This window comes from Cheilinus undulatus, linkage group 23, assembly GCF_018320785.1.
Source record: "Cheilinus undulatus linkage group 23, ASM1832078v1, whole genome shotgun sequence".
Taxonomy (NCBI): domain Eukaryota; kingdom Metazoa; phylum Chordata; class Actinopteri; order Labriformes; family Labridae; genus Cheilinus; species Cheilinus undulatus.
In genome coordinates this window covers 33091406-33103396 of record NC_054887.1, presented here as the reverse complement: position 1 = coordinate 33103396, position 11991 = coordinate 33091406, and the positions used below count along the sequence as shown (strand labels likewise).

The 11991-nt window shown below is 42.9% G+C and overlaps 1 protein-coding gene across 3 annotated transcripts; it reads left to right on the top strand.

Moving 5' to 3' along the window:
• Positions 1 to 2524: 2524 nt before the first annotated feature.
• On the top strand, positions 2525 to 11679 carry kics2 (KICSTOR subunit 2). 3 transcript variants are annotated; one of them, XM_041781215.1, is made up of 3 exons: positions 2525 to 2552; positions 9336 to 9624; positions 10505 to 11679. In XM_041781215.1, exons 1-3 carry the CDS (start codon positions 2528 to 2530, stop codon positions 11322 to 11324), a joined length of 1134 nt encoding a protein of 377 aa, XP_041637149.1. In that variant the 5' UTR covers positions 2525 to 2527; the 3' UTR covers positions 11325 to 11679. The 3 variants fall into 3 exon arrangements, with proteins under 3 accessions (XP_041637149.1, XP_041637150.1, XP_041637148.1); XM_041781216.1 differs by lacking the exon at positions 2525 to 2552 and adding an exon at positions 6582 to 6601; XM_041781214.1 differs by lacking the exon at positions 2525 to 2552 and adding an exon at positions 6661 to 6689.
• Positions 11680 to 11991: the final 312 nt, after the last annotated feature.

Below are 11991 nucleotides of genomic sequence, written 5' to 3'. Positions count from 1 at the left end.
GTTAGTACTGTACCACAACATGACATTCCTGGGACAGAAAATGGGTTAGTACTGTACCACAACATGACATTCCTGGGACAGAAAATGGGTTAGTACTGTACCACAACATGACATTCCTGGGACAGAAAATGGGTTAGTACTGTACCACAACATGACATTCCTGGGACAGAAAATGGGTTAGTACTGTACCACAACATGACATTCCTGGGACAGAAAATGGGTTACTACTGTACTACAACATGACATTCCCGGGACAGAAAAGGGGTTAGTACTGTACCACAACATGACATTCCCGGGACAGAAAATGGGTTACTACTGTACCACAACATGACATTCCTGGGACAGAAAAGGGGTTAGTACTGTACCACAACATGACATTCCTGGGACAGAAAAGGGGTTAGTACTGTACCACAACATGACATTCCAGGGACAGAAAATGGGTTAGTACTGTACAACAACATGACATTCCAGGGACAGATAATGGGTTAGTACTGTACCACAACATGACATTCCTGGGACAGAAAATGGGTTAGTACTGTACCACAACATGACATTCCTGAGACAGATAATGGGTTAGTACTGTACCACAACATGACATTCCTGAGACAGATAATGGGTTAGTACTGTACCACAACATGACATTCCTGGGACAGAAAATGGGTTAGTACTGTACCACAACATGACATTCCTGGGACAGAAAATGGGTAAGTACTGTACCACAACATGACATTCCTGGGACAGAAAATGGGTTAGTACTGTACCACAACATGACATTCCTGGGACAGAAAAGGGGTTAGTACTGTACCACAACATGACATTCCTGGGACAGAAAATGGGTTAGTACTGTACCACAACATGACATTCCTGGGACAGAAAATGGGTTAGTACTGTACCACAACATGACATTCCTGGGACAGAAAATGGGTAAGTACTGTACCACAACATGACATTCCTGGGACAGAAAATGGGTTAGTACTGTACCACAACATGACATTCCTGGGAGAGATAAGGGGTTAGTTCTTTTCCACAACATGACAGTCCTGGGACAGAAAATGGGTTAGTACTGTACCACAACATGACATTCCTGGGACAGAAAATGGGTTAGTACTGTACCACAACATGACATTCCTGGGACAGAAAATGGGTTAGTACTGTACCACAACATGACATTCCTGGGACAGAAAATGGGTAAGTACTGTACCACAACATGACATTCCTGGGACAGAAAATGGGTTAGTACTGTACCACAACATGACATTCCTGGGACAGAAAATGGGTTAGTACTGTACCACAACATGACATTCCTGGGACAGAAAATGGGTTAGTACTGTACCACAACATGACATTCCCGGGACAGAAAATGGGTTAGTACTGTACCACAACATGACATTCCTGGGACAGAAAAGGGGTTAGTACTGTACCACAACATGACATTCCTGGGACAGAAAATTGGTTAGTACTGTACCACAACATGACATTCCTGGGACAGAAAATGGGTAAGTACTGTACCACAACATGACATTCCTGGGACAGAAAATGGGTAAGTACTGTAACACAACATGACATTCCTGGGACAGAAAATGGGTTAGTACTGTACCACAACATGACATTCCTGGGACAGAAAATGGGTTAGTACTGTACTACAACATGACATTCCTGGGACAGAAAATTGGTTAGTACTGTACCACAACATGACATTCCTGGGACAGAAAATGGGTAAGTACTGTACCACAACATGACATTCCTGGGACAGAAAATGGGTTAGTACTGTACCACAACATGACATTCCTGGGACAGAAAATGGGTAAGTACTGTACCACAACATGACATTCCTGGGACAGAAAATGGGTTACTACTGTACCACAACATGACATTCCTGGGACAGAAAATGGGTTAGTACTGTACCACAACATGACATTCCTGGGACAGAAAATGGGTAAGTACTGTACCACAACATGACATTCCTGGGACAGAAAATGGGTTAGTACTGTACCACAACATGACATTCCTGGGACAGAAAAGGGGTTAGTACTGTACCACAACATGACATTCCTGGGACAGAAAATGGGTAAGTACTGTACCACAACATGACATTCCTGGGACAGAAAATGGGTTAGTACTGTACCACAACATGACATTCCTGGGACAGAAAATGGGTAAGTACTGTACCACAACATGACATTCCTGGGACAGAAAATGGGTTAGTACTGTACCACAACATGACATTCCTGGGACAGAAAATGGGTAAGTACTGTACCACAACATGACATTCCTGGGACAGAAAAGGGGTTAGTACTGTACCACAACATGACATTCCTGGGACAGAAAATGGGTTAGTACTGTACCACAACATGACATTCCTGGGACAGAAAATGGGTTAGTACTGTACCACAACATGACATTCCTGGGACAGAAAATGGGTTAGTACTGTACCACAACATGACATTCCTGGGACAGAAAATGGGTTAGTACTGTACCACAACATGACATTCCTGGGACAGAATATGGGTATCTTCAGTACCACAACATGACATTCCTGGGACAGAAAATGGGTTAGTACTGTACCACAACATGACATTCCTGGGACAGAAAATGGGTTAGTACTGTACCACAACATGACATTCCTGGGACAGAAAATGGGTTAGTACTGTACCACAACATGACATTCCTGGGACAGAAAAGGGGTTAGTACTGTACCACAACATGACATTCCTGGGACAGAAAAGGGGTTAGTACTGTACCACAACATGACATTCCTGGGACAGAAAATGGGTAAGTACTGTACCACAACATGACATTCCTGGGACAGAAAATGGGTTAGTACTGTACCACAACATGACATTCCTGGGACAGAAAATGGGTTAGTACTGTACCACAACATGACATTCCTGGGACAGAAAATGGGTAAGTACTGTACCACAACATGACATTCCTGGGACAGAAAATGGGTTAGTACTGTACCACAACATGACATTCCTGGGACAGAAAATGGGTTAGTACTGTACCACAACATGACATTCCTGGGACAGAAAATGGGTAAGTACTGTACCACAACATGACATTCCTGGGACAGAAAATGGGTTACTACTGTACCACAACATGACATTCCTGGGACAGAAAATGGGTTAGTACTGTACCACAACATGACATTCCTGGGACAGAAAATGGGTAAGTACTGTACCACAACATGACATTCCTGGGACAGAAAAGGGGTTAGTACTGTACCACAACATGACATTCCTGGGACAGAAAATGGGTTAGTACTGTACCACAACATGACATTCCTGGGACAGAAAATGGGTTAGTACTGTACCACAACATGACATTCCTGGGACAGAAAATGGGTAAGTACTGTACCACAACATGACATTCCTGGGACAGAAAATGGGTTAGTACTGTACCACAACATGACATTCCTGGGACAGAAAATGGGTAAGTACTGTACCACAACATGACATTCCTGGGACAGAAAAGGGGTTAGTACTGTACCACAACATGACATTCCTGGGACAGAAAATGGGTTAGTACTGTACCACAACATGACATTCCTGGGACAGAAAATGGGTTAGTACTGTACCACAACATGACATTCCTGGGACAGAAAATGGGTTAGTACTGTACCACAACATGACATTCCTGGGACAGAAAATGGGTTAGTACTGTACCACAACATGACATTCCTGGGACAGAAAATGGGTTAGTACTGTACCACAACATGACATTCCTGGGACAGAAAATGGGTTAGTACTGTACCACAACATGACATTCCTGGGACAGAAAATGGGTTACTACTGTACCACAACATGACATTCCCGGGACAGAAAAGGGGTTAGTACTGTACCACAACATGACATTCCCGGGACAGAAAAGGGGTTAGTACTGTACCACAACATGACATTCCCGGGACAGAAAATGGGTTACTACTGTACCACAACATGACATTCCTGGGACAGAAAAGGGGTTAGTACTGTACCACAACATGACATTCCTGGGACAGATAATGGGTAAGTACTGTTCCACAACATGACATTCCTGGGACAGAAAATGGGTTAGTACTGTACCACAACATGACATTCCTGGGACAGAAAATGGGTTAGTACTGTACCACAACATGACATTCCTGAGACAGATAATGGGTTAGTACTGTACCACAACATGACATTCCTGGGACAGAAAATGGGTTAGTACTGTACCACAACATGACATTCCTGGGACAGAAAATGGGTTAGTACTGTACCACAACATGACATTCCTGGGACAGAAAATGGGTTAGTACTGTACCACAACATGACATTCCTGGGACAGAAAATGGGTTAGTACTGTACCACAACATGACATTCCTGGGACAGAAAATGGGTTAGTACTGTACCACAACATGACATTCCTGGGACAGAAAATGGGTTAGTACTGTACCACAACATGACATTCCTGGGACAGAAAATGGGTAAGTACTGTACCACAACATGACATTCCTGGGACAGAAAATGGGTTAGTACTGTACCACAACATGACATTCCTGGGACAGAAAAGGGGTTAGTACTGTACCACAACATGACATTCCTGGGACAGAAAATGGGTTAGTACTGTACCACAACATGACATTCCTGGGACAGAAAATGGGTAAGTACTGTACCACAACATGACATTCCTGGGACAGAAAATGGGTTAGTACTGTACCACAACATGACATTCCTGGGACAGAAAATGGGTAAGTACTGTACCACAACATGACATTCCTGGGACAGAAAATGGGTTAGTACTGTACCACAACATGACATTCCTGGGACAGAAAATGGGTTAGTACTGTACCACAACATGACATTCCTGGGACAGAAAATGGGTTAGTACTGTACCACAACATGACATTCCCGGGACAGAAAATGGGTTAGTACTGTACCACAACATGACATTCCTGGGACAGAAAATGGGTTAGTACTGTACCACAACATGACATTCCTGGGACAGAAAATTGGTTAGTACTGTACCACAACATGACATTCCTGGGACAGAAAATGGGTAAGTACTGTACCACAACATGACATTCCTGGGACAGAAAATGGGTAAGTACTGTAACACAACATGACATTCCTGGGACAGAAAATGGGTTAGTACTGTACCACAACATGACATTCCTGGGACAGAAAAATGGGTTAGTACTGTACTACAACATGACATTCCTGGGACAGAAAATTGGTTAGTACTGTACCACAACATGACATTCCTGGGACAGAAAATGGGTAAGTACTGTACCACAACATGACATTCCTGGGACAGAAAATGGGTAAGTACTGTACCACAACATGACATTCCTGGGACAGAAAATGGGTTAGTACTGTACCACAACATGACATTCCTGGGACAGAAAATGGGTAAGTACTGTACCACAACATGACATTCCTGGGACAGAAAATGGGTTAGTACTGTACCACAACATGACATTCCTGGGACAGAAAATGGGTTAGTACTGTACCACAACATGACATTCCTGGGACAGAAAATGGGTAAGTACTGTACCACAACATGACATTCCTGGGACAGAAAATGGGTTAGTACTGTACCACAACATGACATTCCTGGGACAGAAAAGGGGTTAGTACTGTACCACAACATGACATTCCTGGGACAGAAAATGGGTAAGTACTGTACCACAACATGACATTCCTGGGACAGAAAATGGGTTAGTACTGTACCACAACATGACATTCCTGGGACAGAAAATGGGTAAGTACTGTACCACAACATGACATTCCTGGGACAGAAAAGGGGTTAGTACTGTACCACAACATGACATTCCTGGGACAGAAAATGGGTAAGTACTGTACCACAACATGACATTCCTGGGACAGAAAAGGGGTTAGTACTGTACCACAACATGACATTCCTGGGACAGAAAAGGGGTTAGTACTGTACCACAACATGACATTCCTGGGACAGAAAATGGGTTAGTACTGTACCACAACATGACATTCCTGGGACAGAAAATGGGTTAGTACTGTACCACAACATGACATTCCTGGGACAGAAAATGGGTTAGTACTGTACCACAACATGACATTCCTGGGACAGAAAATGGGTTACTACTGTACTACAACATGACATTCCCGGGACAGAAAATGGGTTAGTACTGTACCACAACATGACATTCCCGGGACAGAAAATGGGTTACTACTGTACCACAACATGACATTCCTGGGACAGAAAAGGGGTTAGTACTGTACCACAACATGACATTCCTGGGACAGAAAAGGGGTTAGTACTGTACCACAACATGACATTCCCGGGACAGAAAAGGGGTTAGTACTGTACCACAACATGACATTCCTGAGACAGATAATGGGTAAGTACTGTTCCACAACATGACATTCCTGGGACAGAAAATGGGTTAGTACTGTACCACAACATGACATTCCTGAGACAGATAATGGGTAAGTACTGTACCACAACATGACATTCCTGAGACAGATAATGGGTTAGTACTGTACCACAACATGACATTCCTGGGACAGAAAATGGGTTAGTACTGTACCACAACATGACATTCCTGGGACAGAAAATGGGTAAGTACTGTACCACAACATGACATTCCTGGGACAGAAAATGGGTTAGTACTGTACCACAACATGACATTCCTGGGACAGAAAAGGGGTTAGTACTGTACCACAACATGACATTCCTGGGACAGAAAATGGGTTAGTACTGTACCACAACATGACATTCCTGGGACAGAAAATGGGTTAGTACTGTACCACAACATGACATTCCTGGGACAGAAAATGGGTAAGTACTGTACCACAACATGACATTCCTGGGACAGAAAATGGGTTAGTACTGTACCACAACATGACATTCCTGGGACAGAAAATGGGTTAGTACTGTACCACAACATGACATTCCTGGGACAGAAAATGGGTTAGTACTGTACCACAACATGACATTCCTGGGACAGAAAATGGGTTAGTACTGTACCACAACATGACATTCCCGGGACAGAAAATGGGTTACTACTGTACCACAACATGACATTCCCGGGACAGAAAATGGGTTACTACTGTACCACAACATGACATTCCCGGGACAGAAAAGGGGTTAGTACTGTACCACAACATGACATTCCCGGGACAGAAAATGGGTTACTCCTGTACCACAACATGACATTCCCGGGACAGAAAAGGGGTTAGTACTGTACCACAACATGACATTCCTGGGACAGAAAAGGGGTTAGTACTGTACCACAACATGACATTCCCGGGACAGAAAAGGGATTAGTACTGTACCACAACATGACATTCCTGAGACAGATAATGGGTAAGTACTGTTCCACAACATGACATTCCTGGGACAGAAAATGGGTTAGTACTGTACCACAACATGACATTCCTGAGACAGATAATGGGTAAGTACTGTACCACAACATGACATTCCTGAGACAGATAATGGGTTAGTACTGTACCACAACATGACATTCCTGGGACAGAAAATGGGTTAGTACTGTACCACAACATGACATTCCTGGTAGTGCTGCAACTAATAATTTTTATTATGTCGACTAATCTATTGATACATTTTCCCATTAGTTTAATTAATCACGGTTATTTGGCATACTATTTTTGATCCCCATTTTACATAAATAGTATCCATTTAAAAGTAGCAGTTCACCTGCCTTGCAGGTTACAAATAACTAAAGGAGGGCTTTCTTTAAAGTGACTGGTATGTCCATAAAAATAAATAAAGCAAATAGCCCATCCAAAGTCCAAAAGTACAAATAAAGCTTAATGTCAACAAATCAAACTTCCAGCCCAAGTGACTGAACAATAGATTATAATTTCACGTCAACATGTTCTGGTGTGAGGCTGGCTCTCTTCTTTGAGTAGTGAACTGCAAGTACAGATGAGTTTTTACTGGCTGGTTTTTGATTTTACCAATATTAAAGCAACAATACGATGCGTTGACATTTGAGTTTCTGTGTTGACTAATTTTTATAGTCAACACAAACGATTATGGTGACTAATTGTTGCAGCCCTAATACCTGGGACAGAAAATGGGTAACTACTAAATGGGTAACTACTGTACCACCAACCTTTGCCACTTTTTATGCCCGTTTTCCCATTTTAACCACAATTTACTGTTTGTTTTGCCCATTTTTGTCAGTTTAACCAATTTCTGCCTATTTTTCTGCTTCAGTTAGGCCATTTTTACCAGTTTAACCTGCTTTTCCCAACTTTCAAATCCCATTTCACCAAATTTTTCACACATTTTGCCACTTCTAACCCATTTCTGATACCTTCAAACTGCAAATTCACCACCTTTTTATTGACATTTTTAACAAATTTAAATTCGGTTTTTAGAAAAAGGATTCACATTTTTAAAATGGCTATATACTATGGCAGAAATAACTAAAAAGAATGTTTATTGCGTTGATAATAGTGTTTATTATTCAGATTATATATTAAATATTGATATCACAGCTAAACTTTACAATGGACCAGGATTTTGCTGACTCCATGGGCCCCCAGAAAGATCTCCCTTTTATCCCCCCTTATGGACAGCTTTGCCTGCACATGACTATTCTTGATATGCATGGCTGTGTTCAACCACCTTCAGGTACAGTGGGGGATCCTGGTCTCTGGCACCTTTATTTTGGGGGGCTGAAAAGGTTAAGAACCACTGCTTTAGAGGACCCCCGAAAACAAAATCTGCCTTATGTGTCTCTTCCAGGGAGTCAACACTAACTCACAAAAACATGAAAAAAACATCAATATAAATGTGGAACATTTACATCGGTTTGATGAAAATAAACACTGCAGTACACTTGTGTGTCCAGAAATGTCAATTTTTTTCGATCATATCGTATGTTTTTGATTATATTTTTCAATAAGCAAATAAACCACTACGTTCCAGTTACAAATTAAGATAATATTAATAATAAACTTTATTTGTTTAACACCTTTAAAAACAGGTTTATAAAGTGCTTTAACAATAGAAAGAAGATTTTCCTTTATTAGTCCCACAAGGGGAAATTCCAAATTTATTGCAGCAAGAGTGGAGTAAACAAAGCATGCTAGAGAGTAAATAGAACCTTAAATTAGTACAATGAATAAATACAAAATAAGAAATATAAAAACTGTAACGCACTATTTAAAAAACCATACATGGTATTGAGAGGTGTTATGTCTGCTGCAGGATGTTACAGTGAAGGTTCAATCATCAATGAGGAACAAAGACAGTCATTACGAGTACCCAACACCAGATGGTGCTGTAGCACAGGAAGCTTTTACAAAAGTCAGCCATTTGATACCAAGCCACACTGATTTCTCTTTCATTTCCTCTTTCTGCAGGCGGTCAGTCCTTCTTCAGCCGCAAAGACTCCATCCGCACCATCTACACCTCTCTATACAATGAGCTGAGGAAGGTGGTGTCGATGGGGCGTCACAGCCAGCCGGGCTCCGCCTCCTACCTGGAGGACCTGCTGTCCCACCTGTCCGAGCAGCTCTGTCATTTCACGCAGGCTCGCATGGAGATGGCCGACCTGTATGAGAAGATGCACTCGCTGGGCAGCCAGAAGAGCATCAACTCGGAGGAGCTGGTCACCACGCTGGAGGCCGTCCTGCACAAGTACAGCACCAAGTACGTATATGTTTCACAGTGATGCATCTTTCCAAAGCAAAATATTGGTGTTATTTTACTTCACATGAGTGATGTTTCCTGCATCTTTTTATTTGCACCTTCAGGAAGAAAAATAATGAACTTTTAACATCATAATTTATGTAATTCCTGAAGTTCAGATCAAGGTATAAGGGCAATACTTTTCAGAGTGTTTCCATTGCACAGTCTTATTTACTGAGTCATTTCAGCCCTAAATTGATTCCTTGAAGTCTTTTTTAATCTTTCCACATTATTTTTGGGGATTCTGTTGCATCAACCTGCATCTGTGTCATGTTTTAACAACAGATGCTCATTATAAGGATGTTTTAAACTGCTGGATTTAAAGAAAACCATACAGAAAAAACTTTAAATGTACCCTTTTTCTGCACCAGAATACAAAAGGACTCAAAACGTCCCCTCCCCCTCTTCTACCTGCTTTGGCCTGGTTTCTAGAAAACAAAAATAAATTAGTGAGTAAAAAGCGTGATGCTTGTTAAATAGAGAATGACACATTAGGGCTGGAGGAAGAAAACTTTCTGCTTAAAATGGCAAATGCAGGATTCAGCCTCCTCCCCTGGGACATGTCAGCAGAATCAGTCCTGCAGCAGTAGCAGGAACATGGACGCATGGGTGAGCTGTTGACAGAGCTGCAGCAGGCTGTGGTGTGACACAGCACACATCACAGACTTAACTGTGCACTGAAGGGTGAAGGTGATGTTCTCATCCACAGACCTGGACAGAGAGATTGACCCAAAATAGAAGAAAATAAGAGTGTTTTTAGCTGAGGATACAGGAGGGGAAATCAGGCCTGCCTTCATTTTTCAGTATATTTGCTAACTCACCTCCTCTCTCGCTCCTCCAGGTTCCACCATCCGATCCTGGGCCGTGTGGAGGAGGGCTTCCAGACGGAGGTAGACGTGGTGACCCAGCTGCTGCGCTGCCAGGCTCAGATCTCAGAGTGGCATTTCCTTCCCGCCCTGCTCAGCCTACACGGTGCCAACTCCAAACTCACTGCCTGGGGTCAGCTGTTCCAGCGGCAGAAGGAAACCCGTAAGAATCTCTTTGGAGGTCAGTCCCAGAGGGCCGTGCAGCCTCCGCACCTCTACACATGGCTGCAGCGCTTCCAGGCGGCGCTTCTTGCCAAGTTTAGCTTCTACTTCCATGAAGCCTTGAGCCGGCAGACGGCGCCGGCTGATATGAGAGCTCTGACCGCCCGCACCACGCCCGACTACCACGGGAAGATCTGCTCCTTCATCCGCAAACATGACGCCAGCAATGTGTCGCTGGTGTTCGACAACCGCGGGCTGGAAAGCTTCCAGGGGCACGGCTACCACCACCCGCACTCCTACAGAGAGGCACCCAAGGGCGTGGAGCAGTTCCCCGCCGTGGTGTCGCTGCCTTTAGGCGAGCGCCCGCTCACCCACTGGCCGAATGTCATCATGATGATGGGAGACCGAGCTGCAGAGCTGAACACTCTGGACAAGGTGGTGCACTTCTACGACGATAAAGTCCAGAGCACGTACTACCTGACCAGACCTGAGCCGCACTTCACTCTGGTGGTGATCTTTGACGGCAGGAAGTCCGAGAAGGATCTGCCCATCGCCGCATTCCTGCAGGAGATCTCCAGCTCCCTAAGGAACTCTAAACCCTTTAGCACCCTCAAACCGGGCTCAAAGGGCTGAGGCACAAAAACCCGCTGCTCTGACGGTCAAAGATGATGATTCTTGGATTATTTCTTCTTGCAGTTCTATAATTCTACTGTGATTTCTTTCTGTGGACCAACCTTGTGTTGCTTTGAATCTTAATTTGCCAAAAATGTTCCAGACCAAAGATGCACACAGTTTAATTTCCTCTGAGCCTTCAGCCATCAGTCGACTGAAAGAATGCTGCTAACAAAATTTAAGCCTTGTGTTTATTTAAATTTCAAGATGATTTTAATTATTTTGCATCAGTTAAAGTTTTAACATTTGTTTCCTTTTTATTTTTAATCAGTAGCTTCTATTACTGTGATTTAAATAAAGCTTTGAGATGATAATATACTACACGTGTCTGTATTTCCTGCAGAATAAATGTCATTGCTGTGGAAAGATCAGCGCTTTAATGGATCCAAAGCAGGGATGTCAAACTCAAGGCCCAGGGGCTGAATCCGGCCCGTGGCACAGTATACCTGGTCCGCAAGGTCATATCATATTCTTATTTTAACTGGCCCTAAAGTATGAGGCCTGCAGATTTTCTTCAGTGTAAAAATGTAAACTTAACCTTGATGATATGAAATATCTTCAAGTCATAAAAATGTAAAATAATCTTAGAGTAAAAAATAACTAGATAAAAAGAAATGTGGGACATTCA

Excerpts from the sequence above, each read along its gene's own strand:
- kics2 (XM_041781215.1), top strand. The coding sequence starts at position 2,528 with ATGACATTCCTGGGACAGAAAATGG. Across the intron at positions 2,553-9,335 it reads ATTCCTGGGACAGAAAATGG|GCGGTCAGTCCTTCTTCAGC; the intron begins GTTAGTACTGTA and ends CTCTTTCTGCAG. Across the intron at positions 9,625-10,504 it reads CTGCACAAGTACAGCACCAA|GTTCCACCATCCGATCCTGG; the intron begins GTACGTATATGT and ends TCGCTCCTCCAG.